We start from the raw sequence: 14,248 nt of genomic DNA on the forward strand, positions 1-14,248 counted from the left end.
AAAATAAAAAAATTAATTAAAAACAAAATAATAAATTATTTAAAAAAAGAAACAAATTAATTAAAAAAATAATAAAAAATTAATAAATAAAAAATTTAATAATAATTATAAAATAAAAATAAATAAATATAAAATAAAGAAATAATTATAAAATAACAAAAAAAAAAATTAAAAAAAGAATATAAAATAAAAAAATAATACATAAAATGAAAACAACACTCCTGCAACCAACAATATGCAAAATATATGACATAATATTTATAAAAAAAAAAAAAATTAAGCGAAACTACTACAAATTCACCTCATCACCCTTGAAGCATATAATATAAAAAAACCCTTCGTAAAATTTATAAAAACCCTTCATAAAAAACCCATATAAAAACTATATTTCCATGTAGCAGGCTTCAATATGCTTGAACATACAGCTACTAAAATTTTATAAGCCTACACTAAACACCACAATAAATGATTTATACGCAGTTATAGCAAAAGAATCAACTAACAAATATAATTCATGCAAACATTTGCACCAGCTATGCAACACGGCCTGCTTTAACCGCTAATGTCGTCAACCCCACGTAGCCACTTATGCACAAATGCCAGCACTTCGTTTAACTGCGCCAACCACACGTCCAGCTCATCTTGCGTGTCCGCAGCGAAAAAGACAGTCGCGGTATCCACCGCTTCACCAGCTTTCTGCAGCGCGCACTGCAAACAGAAGGAGCGAGCGCGTGCACACAGCTCACGCGAAGCCGCCTGCAGTGGCATGGTCTGCACATTCGTACGCATATCCAGCGTAAGCAGTAGTTTGTCATCCATTTGATTTTCATCCGACCACACGCTCAAATGTAAGCCGTCTAGGCTGCACCAGCGGCGATTCCAATTATGTTGGGTATGTGGATCTTGCACGTTCAGGAAGCCGCTGTAGGTGTGTTTGGGGAAACGTATCTCGGCACGGCCGCATAATTGAATTTCCGCGCAGAGATTTGTAGATTTTGTGCGCGGTGTCAAAGGTAGCAGGCAATTTTGAGTGCTGGCACGCAAACAAAGTTTATTTGTGTGCTTCGTTTCACAGGCCACATATTCATAAGGCACAAAATTGCGAGCGTTCACAGTGAAACTGGCGTGCAGACGGAAACGCGAGACGATTTCATCTGCAGACGAAGAGGATGACGCTGTGCCGGGAGTGCGTGCGGTGGGGAGTTTCTAAAATAAATATAAAGAACAATTAGTTACATAAAAACTATGCATTGGAGTAAGGTTTTAACTCACCACTACGGCGCGCTTCGGCTCGAGTGATAGTGTCGACACTTTGCGTAAGCGCAACATAAAAACATCGCAGCGCACAACAGCATCCTCTTCCGACAAACCACTGGCGAATTCAATGCCACATTCACTAAATATCGCCTGGCCATTGTGACACTCTACGGATTGTGTGGATTTTATGACACCACCACATTCAAAAGTCACTATATAAAAGTAATTGAAAAAGAAGTCCTGATTGACATCCACTTTGACCGGCAAACGCATGCCGTCTATGTAGAAGCGATGCGTGTGTTGCTCAGCAGCGCGCGTCGCTGCTTTCATTGCCGCTGCCAGCGGCCGCTGTGGCCACACATCGCGCCGGAGGCGTGAGAAAAGTAACAAACGTTCAGCTTCCACCATTTCGGGTGAAATCTCAACCTCCGGCAGTTGTCGGCATATAGTTACTGCTTGCGCCAATTGCTCCACCACTGGCGCTTGCTCATCCAATGCGAACAAAGTGTCTAGGTCGTATGTGGAAGTGGTGCTTTGTAGCTGTGGATCGGTTTGGTTGTGCGCATTTATGCTTTTCGTTAAGGCAATATTTGGCGTGGGAAAACTGAAGGAGCTGGACAGACGTTGTGTTTCTTTTTTGACAAATTTTGTGCTGCGCTTAAAGGATTTTCGCAAGGCGTTCTTTAAACGTTGATAACGTGCAAAATTATTGCTACTGGAGGGTGTTTCGATGCAGCTTTGTGCGTGGTTGGTTGGTGGTATGTCACCATAAGTGCTGGTGTTTGGTGTGGAATACTTTCGTTGTTCTCCCACAACGCTTTGTTGATCTTCTTCCAGTATTTGATGGATTTCTTTGAGACTAGAGGTGTGTGGTAGTTGTGTCTGCAAGTCTGATTGCACTTTTCTTGGTGTTGCAGGGCAGCTACTGCTCTGCTGATGTCTAGTTGAAGGCGATGTAAAGGCAATATCGCTGGAAGGGTTGCAGCTGGACGAGCGCTGAGTGCTTAAATTTGACTGAAATTCGCAGAACGGAAATTAATATGTCGTGAATTGAAAGGATTGGAAATTCCAAGAAATGTATTCCATGTATAAAAATGTATTTAAAATAAAGGAATTTAGTTAAAAAAGATAGATTGAAGGAGTAATATGTGGTGCTAGAAAAATCTTACTTGTAATGCGCCGTCAACCAAATTAAATAAAAATTGCATCAGATATGTTTTTTGTTTCCATTTTTTTAGTAATAAAGGAATGTGAGTTGGCAATAATATTTTAACAATTATTGTTAAACGCATAATGCGAACATTGAAAAGGTTAGTAACAAATAGAAGATATTTACAGGTATTGGAAATAGAGAAAAACTATTTAGCCTAATATTTAAGCGTGTCTAAAATGTAAACTCTTTATACCTAATAAGAGTCAATGAAAATTTCTACCTTAGTCGTAAATTTGGGAGCAAATTGCTTGTTAGGTGTGTTCTGTGCAACCGAAGTCATCGACTCGCTAGCCAAGCTTAACTCTAATTGACTAACTGCGGCCTGAGAAACGTTATCAAAATCCGCATCATTTGGCGTGTCATAGGAGATGGAATCATTTGGAGTTGGAGTAGAAGTTGAGAAATGGCGATAAGTATTTATGTGGCTCATCGAATCAGAACGCAAGGAACTGCCAGATTTGTTGAGAACACTCTAAAAAAAATTTAAAATAAAAAGATAAAAAAGATTAGATAAAATTTACAATAAAATTTCCGATAAATACAAGTATTAGTGGTAGTTACTAAATTCTTTTATACTCACATTATTTATCTTTTCAGTACGCTCGCCGTTTTCGTGATCCGCTATCAGTTCACTCCGACAAAGATTGTCTAAAAATATTTCACTACGATGTAATGACAGATCCGATTTACTCAAATTCCGATCTCGTTTTGGTGGTGAATGATGCTCCTGCATGCGCACATTGTTAAGCGACTGACAATGCGATAGCGTCATCGAAGTGTCTGAAGCGCTGACATGTGGTTGCGGCGGCGACATGTACGAAGTGTCGCTGGCTGACAATTCCTGCAGCGTTGGCAATTGGTTGGCACGCGAAGTAGTGTTTAAATTGCGCAGGGAATCATGTAAAAGCTTTCCCAAGGCGATAGGTGTTGTTTGCGGTGACTGAGATTTTGGCTTTTTGTTAGCCTTGTTAACTCTGGCATATAGCACTTCTACATCCGGTTTAACTGGCAGTTCTTTGGCACTGGTTGTATTGTCATATTGCGGAGTGCCTGTTATGTGTATGCTGTCTTCTTCAATTTCGGAATAAATCGGCTCCTGTTGGTAAATATTGCGCTTCTCTTGTCGCTGTCTTGCCGCTGAACTCGTTTTCTGGTGACGATGGTGCCCATCTGTGCAGTCGAACCCAACAGCGCGCTGTTCACGCCTTCCAATTTCCTTTAGTACATAATAGTTTATTTAATATGCCTACATATGTAATGATTTAATAATTTTTGTTTTTTACAAATCCTATAAACATTATAGAAAACCTTTTCGAATATATTCCTAAGTACAGGAAGTTTTATATTATTACATACGCTTTCCGTTTTTAAATTCAAATTTGACGTACACATGTATAACATACCTGCATTAGCACATACGAATATGAGTAGAATGAAGTATGAGCGAAATATTTTTTTTGTTTCCTTTATCCATCAAAAACAGCTGATTAAACTTTCAGAATAACGAAAATATTACACAGCCGTACAAGGAAAATTTTATCCAATTGGCAAAATAAGCCAAATAACTTCACTCAACGCTTGAACGCGCCAAAATCCAGCCTGCTTGGATTCGGTTAACATTTGTGGGAGATGTCCAAAATTCTTATTCGCGTTTTAAATTCGATTCAACTATTTAACGCGACAAAACCCTTTGGAAACATCTTTGAGCAAGTGTGGCATTTCCAGACACAAACGATAAGCAGGTGGCAATTAACAAACAAAATGGGGCGCAGGTGGGAGCGAGTGAAGAGTGAAACGGAGAAGGCAATTGGAAACAGCAAAACTTATACTTTGTTGTCATATAATATACTTGCACAAGATTTATTAACGGAACATCTGTACCTTTACATAGGCGTTGAGCCATCAATGTTGCGCTGGGATCATAGGCTTTTACGTTTGACGGAAGAGATTCAGTACATAAAACCTGATATACTCTGTTTACAAGAAATGCAATTTAATCACGTAAAAAGTTTGGTCAAACATATTAGCTTTAAAAGAGAACTAGAATATGTGTTCAAAAAGAAGACTGGACACAGAACCGATGGTTGTGCAATTATCTACGATAGAAGTAAATTTAGACTACTGTCAGAGCGGCCTGTAGAGTATTATACCCCTGGTGATGCCGTTCTCAATCGCGACAATATTGCGTTACTAGCAAAATTTGCGGTTAGGAAGGAACCACAAAAGAAATTTATTATAGCCACAACGCACTTACTTTACAATCCAAAAAGGCAAGATGTACGCATCGCACAAGTGGAAAAACTAATGGGTGCTATTCAGCAGTACTCTGCGGAAACGGAGGGAGAAAATAGTGCATTCCTACCGGTAATTTTAACAGGCGATTTTAATTTTGAACCCAAAACCAGGCCACATCAACTGTTATCTGAACCGTGTAAATCTACACCAGCCGCTCAAAAATTGTCTGAATCTGAGGTTGCTGGTGACAGCCAGCAACAAACTAGCAGAGAATATTATTTAAAAGCACCAGACAAAGATGCAAATAGACTGCAAATGATGCCACTAGATTTTGGTATGCAAACTGCTTCAACGTTTCAGGACAAATGGATAACGGTTGACTACGTACTCCAATCTGTTGATAAGAATCGGAAGAAAATTCAAATACGATCTGTCTACTCGCTACCAAATATTAATGACTGCGTACGTACGGGTGCTATACCCAACAAGTACCTAGGTTCGGACCATTACTCGTTAGGCATAAAATTCTCAGTATTTTAGCACTGGATTTCACATTGTTGCAAAATAAATAAATTACCACATAAAATGTATAAACTAAAGGTGCGCTTTTTAAAATGAAACTTCAATACAAAATGTCCACTGGTGAAAACTAATCCTCAAAATAAGCATAAGAACTACCAAAACTCACCTCAAAAGTTCGCACCGCATGTTCATCACTGGCCTCCAACTTTGCACGTATATTCCCAAGTATGTAACCCAACTTGGAAAGCGTCACGTCCTGATCCAAATCGCCATGATACGAACGATAAGTTTTCGTCTTCATAGACGTACTAAGTGTGCCACCGTCGCAAGAAGTGCAGTTTCCTTCCGTACAGCCACCAAGTGGGAAATTCAATTTACGTGACGTAGTTGCTCGTGGAGCTTTTTTAGGAGGCGCTTGAACTTTGCGAGAGAAATCGAAACTCTGTGGTTCGGTTTCATTGGTATTCTGTGAGCAGGTAGGAGTTGTAGTCTGCGTTGAGGTTTGAACAGCAGAATGATAGCTGCCTGGTGGCGATTGTGGGGTAACACTGGGTTCATAGGCCTGCAGCTCATCTGCAGACGTTTGAATGCCCACACTGTGAGATGAATAGTTCCTACGTGGCTGCAAATTATCACGTTTGGGCGTAACCAAACGTAAAATTTTCTTCTTCGAACTGTTCAAAAGTCCGCGTGATGATGATTTCAAGCTACTTTTTAAGGTTCGATCACCACCTTTGGATTTTTTATTACACCAAGGTGAGAGATTACGCCATTGTTCGCGCCAAACAAACTTTTGTGATTCGCGTGCCCTCTTTGGCGTAGAAATGGGCGGTGATTTGACAGGTGTGTCTTTAGTGGCAATATTCGCAGCCAAATTTGAACATACACCATCGACGGTGTCGAGATCCACCTTTGGTGGTATTTGCCAACCAATCGTTTGTTGTGGTTCAGCCTGCACTGCTTGTGATCTAAATTGTCGCTTCTTAACGTTAGTGTCACAATTGAGCATTTCAGTAATCTTAGGCTCTTTCCAACCGAATGTGAGTTCTTTTATGGGCTTTTCAACGATTTGTCGTATATTTTTTTCATAATTAGAATATTTCTTAGTGGAATCCATAGCGGACCGTTCGAGATCGCTGAGAGAGGGGCAAGATGGTAAGATCGGCAATCGACGCGGCGTTATTTCGGTCAAGCCTATGCAAGAGAACAACGAAAACAAAAAAAAATCATAAATTATGCAATGGAAAACAAAGACTTTTATTCATAGGCATTGCAAAACAATATACGGTATGACCAAGTAACCCAATTGAGCAGGCAGTTTAAGAAAAGTAGGTTATCTAGATTTTAGTAGACAAAATAAAGCAATGTAAAAACATTTCAAATCATTACAAGATAGAAAAGAAGGCAAGAGAAAAATACCAAACACTATTCTAAAAAGGAGATCTTCGTTCTAATTTTCCAATCAATAAAACTACAAATATGTATATGATTACGTCTGTAAATAAGGCCAAGGCACTTTATTCTATTAAACAGTTAATGACCATAACAATCCCAAAAATGTAACTATTATTTAACTACACAACTAAAACCAAAAACCGTTATTGCACTACTTGTTTTACTATTTGTTTACGAGTTTTAATAAAACTTACTCGTTGGGCAAGATTTTCGTTGCTGTCGTCTCCTATCTGACGCATACAACACCTTCTCCATTTCCACCTGAGAAGCTTTGTCCACTTTTCCATTGCGCTTTTCAATTTGTTTCTCAGCATCTCTTACCATTGCACCTTTTCTTATCAAGAACTCATCGAGTATGCGTTCAGCTTCACGTAACGAAGGCGAAGTGGAAGATAGGGATGACACAGTGGATTTTTCCTCTAAGCAAAAGTAAGTGCGGGGCGGCTTAGGTGGCGGTGCATGCAGTGATCGACGTGGTCTATAATGCACTGATGATAGGCTTAACCGCTTTTGCAGCAAACGACCTCCGCCTTTGTGCCTACGTCGACCGTTATCAGTATGTTTTGAACTGCTTGTGAGTGGTGTTGAATATGCGAATGCATCAGACATGGAATCAAATTCACTTATTTTATCTAGAACTGGACCAGCAAACGTTTCTCTTTTCATTTTAACTGGTTTATTCGCCGTATTCCAACTATCTAAAGGTGGTGCAGTAGGCTCACACATATTTCGAGTCATTTGTGTGCGTGTAACTTTCTCTGGCGACGATTTGGTTATTTGGGGAATATTTAAACTTTGACTTTGTTGTCGACTAGCTTGCAGTTTGTGTTTGTTAACGCGTACTTCAGATATTACACAGTTGTTATGCAACTCTTGGATGATATGTATTAATGGGGCGTCTGGCGCACTGGTCTCTAACCGACTGATCGCCGTAAGTTCTTTTGCATTAGAAGTAGCTTCAGCAGTGAAGTTCCGTTTTGTTCTTTCTTGCTTAGGGGGATTTTTTGGCAAGGCTTGAGACTCTTTTTCAGTAGGCATCTTGAAGCTAACTGGACCACCATTCCCATTGTCCACTGGTTTGGTGTTGGACCGTGGCATTAATGTACCGGGCTATATACAAAACAAAAGATAAAGTTAGCAATTAAATAAAGTAATAAAACCATGCGTTTACACACCTCTTGACAATCTGAACGTCTGTGCCGTCTTGCATGTCGCACGTGTGCGGCACGTGTGCTCGCTGATGCAGCATTGCACATACCACCCCCTTCGCCACTGTCACTTGTAAAACAGTAACAGAAACCATCACGGCAGGGTTTACACTTGCGCTCATGTTCTTTGTTAGAACGGTTCTGATTTATCAAATCGGCATCGGCTGGATCGGGGAAAGTTTTCGTTTCATTTTTTTCTGTTACAAATCCACTCGCTAATTCGTCGACTTGAGTTACTTCACGGCTTTGCGTGGATAACCGACGTATACGCCTCGCACGAAATTCATTTATGCATTCCTGTAAGCTGAAGGATGAGCAGGAATTAGCTTCATCTTCCTCTTCCCCTAAGCCTTCAGAATTAGATGAAGCTCCAAAGGAGTAATCTAAACCAAGTCACATAAATAAATACATATTAACAAAAAAATATATACATAGCTTACAAAGCATGTTTTTACTTACCGTCTAAATTCAATTCTACACCATCATCAGAGTCATTAAGCACATTTAGCAGTTCATTATTTTCAGCATTATTTTGTTGATGTTGCACATTTACAATAGCCTCGCTAGATTTTTTATTTGATTTTTTTATTTTCGGATTGGTCATACTTACATCCGAATAGCATTTGTGCTACCGCTCACTGCAAGATGCACCAGCAGAACTGCGCTTACTAACCTTCGACAAGACAAATAACCCAATTGCTGCTGACAGACACAATCCAACTTGTCGCAAGCGGCTTATCTGTTAAGTGCAATATGAGTTTGATATTCTACACGCTGCACTTGTAATAAACGAGTTTTCCTAGCCTATTCAAATAAATTTCAAATGCAAGTCAATTAACGTTACTTGGCGTTATCACAAAAATTTTCTTCTTATTGCGCTTTTTGAACTCATTCGTATTGCTTAACTCAGGGTTGCATGAGAAAGGTCTCTTTTACATTTTTATTAAATTTTCAGATTAAGTTATTTTTGCTTCCATGTCTTATTTTCACACAAATATAGAGTACACTTTCATTGCCTGCTCCTAAGAATATTCTGAATATTATAGATCATGTTATATTTGTCACAGAGAATGATGAATTTTCACCACTCCTCTGCTTTTCGCGTATTATCTCTCTCTGCCCTGTGTCTCCATTCGTTTTATCAAATATGCAAACACAGCACACGCCTTAATGTAGGATAGCCCATCAAAGCAGAAATAACAGAACACAAAATTTTGCTGACGGAATTTGTGGAGTACATTGCCGTTGTTTTCCAAGTTTTCCTTTGTTGATTTGTTTGTACTAAACGTATACTTTTTGTACGTGATCTTTATTGTGATAGTTTAATAAAAAGAGTTTAATATATTTTGTTCTCACGCTGTTTGCAAAGCAGAATCTTTGTAATGTTTTCGCAAATGGCAAATATTTGTCTATATTCCCAACGCACTACCTCCCTGTTCAAACACATTCCAGCACAAAAAACGTCAACCAACTGCGATGTCTCTACGTGCAATTAAGAAACGTGAAAATCAGCAAACTTCGTCAACTGGCGCACGCCAAACGCTCTTTAAGAAATCCAATACATCTCCACAACAACGCAAGCCGCTATTAACGGCAAGTGGTGCTAACAACAGTAACAATATCTTGAAGCCTAATAATACTGCCATTTTTAAACAATCAAGTAGTCTACATTCACTACGCAATCTACAGAACCAACACACCTTACTCGATCGCGCCGTACACTCCAGTCCGGAGCTACGTCATCCGCAAAGTGCAGACAACGATACGGTTGAAAGCCTCGCGCATGTAGTACGCACCAAATCAGATGGCGATTTGCGTGCATTGCTGAAAAGTTGTACGGGTAATGCAGCAGACACTACTGGTCGTGGCTTAATTGGTGCTAAATCAGAGGTGTGCTTAGAATCCATTTCTTCGCATAGCTACCAAGACGGAAGTCAAACCACATCTATATCAAGTGATACAACTCCAACACCACCTACAACATTGCGTACAAATATTATTAAACCTATTGGTTCGCTACATCATCCAACAACCAATACCACTGGCAATATGTTGTCCGGTGCGCGCTCACATCGTGACCTCTCACAGTCAGCTTACGCCGCCAATACCGGCACGTATGACATCACACTTTCACCAACAAGCCGACGTATGAGCGAATGTAGTTTAAATTCGAGTACGAACTTTTCGCAACGCACCAGTGCAATGTCCAGCAGTGTGTTAACACTTTCATCAAATAACCCTGCCACAAATGAGCCGAACACAGTGATGCGTGTGCCCATAATCGGTTATGAGGTAATGGAGGAACGTGCGCGTTTTACTGTGTACAAATTGCGTGTAGAAAACCCAATGACCAATGATTGTTGGTTAGTGCTGCGACGCTACACAGATTTCGTGCGTTTGAATACGAAACTTAAACAGCTGTTTCCAAATGTTGTGCTGTTATTGCCACGCAAAAAAATATTTGGTGACAATTTCAATGCCGTCTTCCTGGATAATCGTGTGCAGGGTCTACAAATATTTGTCAATTCCATAATGGCCAAGGAGGAGTTAAGAAAATGTAAATTGGTGCGCGAATTCTTTTGTCTAGATGAACCGCCGTCATACTCTGAATCTATGGAGGAGTGTAGGGTAAGTTAAATATAATTGACAAGTGTACTGTTTACCTTTTAAAAGTAATTTTTAATTTTAGGCAATTTTTGAAGCACAAGAAGAAACGATAGCACATTTAAAAGTGCAAATAAATAGCAAAAACGAATTGATATTAAGTTTACAGCAAAAGCTAAGGGACGAAATTGCGGAAAAAGAGCAGCTAAAAAATGCAATCAAGTAATGATATATTTATCTTATACAAGTTATTTAACAAAATGCTAAAATTGCACTACTTTTGCAGAGACGCATCCACCAATTGCGCGCAGTGCGCTGCTGGGGAGCAGAGCGCTCCCTAAAACAGGTACAATACATCTCACACAAATAATTACCACGTAAGATATTAAGTTTAATTGATTGTCTGTGTTATGCGAAGCATAGCTGCCGACAATTAGGAAAACATTTCACAATTGAAAGAGAAGATATTCTGCTGCAATAATTGCAAAATAAAACTTCGGGCAAAGTTCGAATTTCGTAACAATTAAATTTAATTTAATTATTTTCATTTGTATAAAATCAGACGTAACTCAAAATGCAATTTGCGTTCCAATAACGCTTAACTATTTCCGTTCTCGAACTGTGTGGTATTTTTAATAGTTTAGTCTACATTTTGTCTTGTGAAACAGGAAGTGCTTTAGTTTTAAAATCGATATTATAGTAAAGTACACAATATTTTTAAACAACAGATTTTTCAAAGAAAACAAAATGCAATGTGTGTAATGTATAGTTAAAATAGCATATATATTCAATTATTTTCTTTAAGTTAACATAGTTTATTAGCGTAATTTTGCTAAAGAGCTATAAATGTTAAATGCAATAATAATGTTTTCAATTAAAATACACTTGCTTTCCTTATAAAGATACTTAGAAACAATAAAATAATAACTAAACCGCAGAAAGTCGCGTGTTTGCTTCTATTTATTTATGCTAGTTTTAAGGCGTTTATTGCAGGCAAGCGGAAGACAGTAATTGACAAATTTTGGATAATTTTAAAGGCTGGTCATGGCCGGTGGTCGTGCGTAGGCCTTCGGTATAAAACCATATTTCCTCGTTTTGGGAGCGTAGGCCCACAACCAGCCATCCACCGTTTGATTATTTAGATCTGCATAAATCCAATCGCCTCGGCGCACATTCAAATCATCTGGCGCTTGCGCCTACAAATACACATACATATGTAAAAATGATTATACACTTCCAGTTTATAGCTATTCGTAAAACTTTTACCTTATAATCGTAAAGCATCACCAGCTCAGTGCCGTGGTAACGCAGATCATCTGCGCTAATGCCACCAATTTGCTGTTGCTGCTGCTGATGCTGTGCTGCATTTTGTTGTTGCAAGTTGCTAATGCATGTTGCATCCAACTGGGCTGCCGATGTGGTTAGCGTCTGACCCAACGATGTTAAATTGCTGTTCAAATTGGCCGCAGTAAGCTCTAAATTTAATTGCGTTTGTGATTTGTGTACGGCACTGTTGTTGTTGTTGGCGCCACCAATCAAAGCAGCCGTATCTTGTACTGTGCCGCAGACATTCAACATTTTTTGTTGTGTTTGCAGCACACTTTCCGCTGGGAAGACAAAAGCTGATGGTATGAAACCCTCCTGGCCATCACTTCGCACAATCCAAAACCAATCGGGATCTTCACGATTCAAAACTGTAACAAATTCGCCACGTTCCACAGATAAATCATTTTCATCGCGTGCTATGAATGTGTAGAGCACAATATAACGGCCGCTGGGTTCTTTATGGAATGGTGTGCACTCCGGTTCTAGCAACAGATTTACTTCGGAATTTTTTGGTGGTGCACCAATAGTTCCGGCATTAGCGTTGGTGCCACCACAGCTAGGCACAACACCAACCCCACCCCCACCACCACCACCATTACTACCATTTACGACGGCGTTGACAGCACTTACATCGTCAATTAATTCCATCTTACTTTCGGCGCTCAAAAGTGGCATATTCTCCTGATTATGCTCTTGAACGTTGACATTTTGATCGCGTGGTAGTTTTTTCTTTATAGCAAGATCGGCCAGTTGTGTGTTGTACGGCGCACAGTATGAGTATGGTATGAAGCCTTCTTGACGCGTATCCTGACCAATTACGTAGACCCAGTCGTTCTCACGATATAAAATGTTGACTATTTGGCCGCGCTTCACTTCAAGTTCATCATCCACACAGGGAGTAAAGTCGTGCAGAACAACCATTTTTGAGTCTGGACTGAGACCGTGCTCCTTCTCAATGCCGACGCGTACTAATGTTTCGATGCTGGACGAACCGGTTATGCGTCCTAAGCCAACACCAGGAATGGGTAAATCGCGTTCTATGTTGGCGTTGGTGGCTTAAACGAATTAAAAATTAAAATAATTACTAGCACAAAAACAATTTTGCGGAGAAATAAAACAAAAACAAAACAAGTATGCAACTTAAGTCTTTTGTTTTAACCATAGACAAATATTCTTGAACTGTTTGTAGAAAGTAAATTATTTTTTTTTAATTATTAATGCTTAACAAATTTTAATTATTAATTTATATGTAAGTTGCTTTTTCAACTTTTTCTTAAGTTTTGTTTACGTTTCTTGTTAAAGTCGGATTGATAGTGTTAAGAGAGGCTACCTTTCTTTTTATCGCGCCGCATGCGCACGGGACACAAAAACGCCATTTTCGAAATGCTTTACTTTTCAATTAAAACAACAAATACACCTTCCACATTTTTTTATAATTTAGTTTAATTTAATAATTTCCATAATTTTCTGTGCTGTAGTTATTTTATTTGCAGTTTGAAAAAATTGTTTGCCTTGCAATGCTCTAAGTGGCTTGGGCGACATCTATGCGATGGAATGCCATTCAGAGAACTTTTATACCTTCTCTGCTCTTGTTCAGATTTTTTAAACGCATTACTTAATTTCACATTGAAAATAAATAACATTATTTTGTTGTAGCATTTTAATTTGGGAATATTAAATATTATTATAATAAATTAAAAAAAAAGAAAATTAAAATTTACAATAAGAATAGCAGTAGCTAAAATTAATTTATTATTTTAAAAGTGCTCAACACGTGCAACCCTGTGTGGAATTTGTTGTTTATGTTCAAGTTTTATCTCGTAGGCCCAGTTGGAAATTCATTTATGGAAGTACTTTTAGAATATTCAGCGCCTAAAACATTTCTAAAAAGCAATTATAAAAATGTTTACGCTCTATATTTAAAAATAGTTTTATTTTTTAAGTATTTTATATGCTTTGAAAATATATAATATTAAACAAATAAAAATATCTTTCCTTAAACCAGATTTGTTCCCTACAATTAATTAGTCTCGATGTAATCCAATAAGATTTCTTTTATAATCTCTTCCACCGTACACATGGAATGTCAAGATAAAACAAACATGCAGTTTTTGTATATTTTTTGTAATTCTTCTTTGACCATACACCCAGTATTGCCATGCCGAACGTGCATTATGACCCTAAATATGCCTGAAAAATATTATTAAAACTTAATCTAATGATTTTGAATTTTACTCGAAGAAAATTTAAATTAAATTAATTTCCATGTAAATTTAAGAAATATATATTTACAGTTACAAGTAAATTTAGTACTTGCAATTTAAAATATATGTGTCAATAATTTATGTATAAAGCAAAAAGCTCTATCAAATTTGCATAAAAACTTGTAGCGGCAACTCTGTTTGCAATGCATTTCTGTTTATATCCA

At 38.3% G+C, this 14,248-nt stretch overlaps 4 protein-coding genes across 5 annotated transcripts; 2 read left to right on the plus strand and 2 right to left on the minus strand.

Annotated features, from left to right (window-relative positions):
* Positions 1-373: 373 nt before the first annotated feature.
* On the minus strand, positions 374-9,078 carry LOC105227731 (uncharacterized). Its single transcript, XM_011207225.4, has 8 exons — positions 8,350-9,078; positions 7,858-8,273; positions 6,877-7,792; positions 5,394-6,421; positions 3,051-3,686; positions 2,691-2,942; positions 1,273-2,271; positions 374-1,206 (listed from the first exon to the last, which is right to left on the minus strand). Exons 1-8 carry the CDS (start codon positions 8,492-8,494, stop codon positions 553-555), a joined length of 5,046 nt encoding a protein of 1,681 aa, XP_011205527.2. The 5' UTR covers positions 8,495-9,078; the 3' UTR covers positions 374-552.
* LOC105227730 (protein angel) lies at positions 3,951-5,304 on the plus strand. Its single transcript, XM_011207224.3, has one exon. It carries the CDS (start codon positions 4,100-4,102, stop codon positions 5,243-5,245), a length of 1,146 nt encoding a protein of 381 aa, XP_011205526.2. The 5' UTR covers positions 3,951-4,099; the 3' UTR covers positions 5,246-5,304.
* LOC105227728 (sorting nexin-16) lies at positions 9,060-11,277 on the plus strand. 2 transcript variants are annotated; one of them, XM_049452803.1, is made up of 4 exons: positions 9,067-9,188; positions 9,263-10,518; positions 10,580-10,716; positions 10,781-11,277. In XM_049452803.1, exons 2-4 carry the CDS (start codon positions 9,367-9,369, stop codon positions 10,833-10,835), a joined length of 1,344 nt encoding a protein of 447 aa, XP_049308760.1. In that variant the 5' UTR covers positions 9,067-9,188; positions 9,263-9,366; the 3' UTR covers positions 10,836-11,277. The 2 variants fall into 2 exon arrangements, with proteins under 2 accessions (XP_011205522.1, XP_049308760.1); XM_011207220.4 differs by having other exon boundaries at positions 9,060-10,518.
* On the minus strand, positions 11,254-13,428 carry LOC105227729 (SH3 domain-containing protein Dlish). The gene is made up of 3 exons (XM_011207222.4): positions 13,151-13,428; positions 11,761-12,875; positions 11,254-11,690 (listed from the first exon to the last, which is right to left on the minus strand). The coding sequence occupies exons 1-3, from the start codon at positions 13,194-13,196 to the stop codon at positions 11,526-11,528; spliced, it is 1,326 nt and encodes a 441-aa protein (XP_011205524.1). The 5' UTR covers positions 13,197-13,428; the 3' UTR covers positions 11,254-11,525.
* Between the last annotated feature and the right edge of the window lie 820 nt (positions 13,429-14,248).

The sequence above is a fragment of the Bactrocera dorsalis genome, chromosome 3 (assembly GCF_023373825.1).
Source record: "Bactrocera dorsalis isolate Fly_Bdor chromosome 3, ASM2337382v1, whole genome shotgun sequence".
Classification (NCBI taxonomy): Eukaryota; Metazoa; Arthropoda; class Insecta; order Diptera; family Tephritidae; genus Bactrocera; species Bactrocera dorsalis.

Bases quoted from the DNA above. Each gene is read 5' to 3' on its own strand.
- LOC105227728 (XM_011207220.4), top strand. From the start codon at position 9,367: ATGTCTCTACGTGCAATTAAGAAACGTGAAAATCAGCAAACTTCGTCA. The intron at 10,519-10,579 runs GTAAGTTAAATA...TTTTAATTTTAG, and splicing joins AATCTATGGAGGAGTGTAGG to GCAATTTTTGAAGCACAAGA. The intron at 10,717-10,780 runs GTAATGATATAT...CTACTTTTGCAG, and splicing joins CAGCTAAAAAATGCAATCAA to AGACGCATCCACCAATTGCG.
- LOC105227730 (XM_011207224.3), top strand. From the start codon at position 4,100: ATGTCCAAAATTCTTATTCGCGTTTTAAATTCGATTCAACTATTTAAC.
- LOC105227731 (XM_011207225.4), bottom strand. From the start codon at position 8,494: ATGACCAATCCGAAAATAAAAAAATCAAATAAAAAATCTAGCGAGGCT. The intron at 6,422-6,876 runs GTAAGTTTTATT...TCTCTTGCATAG, and splicing joins ACGAAAATCTTGCCCAACGA to GCTTGACCGAAATAACGCCG. The intron at 2,272-2,690 runs GTAGAAATTTTC...TGCGAATTTCAG, and splicing joins CTCCCAAATTTACGACTAAG to TCAAATTTAAGCACTCAGCG.
- LOC105227729 (XM_011207222.4), bottom strand. From the start codon at position 13,196: ATGGCGTTTTTGTGTCCCGTGCGCATGCGGCGCGATAAAAAGAAAG. The intron at 12,876-13,150 runs GTAGCCTCTCTT...AATTCGTTTAAG, and splicing joins GCGGCGCGATAAAAAGAAAG to CCACCAACGCCAACATAGAA. The intron at 11,691-11,760 runs GTAAAAGTTTTA...GTGTATTTGTAG, and splicing joins TGATGCTTTACGATTATAAG to GCGCAAGCGCCAGATGATTT.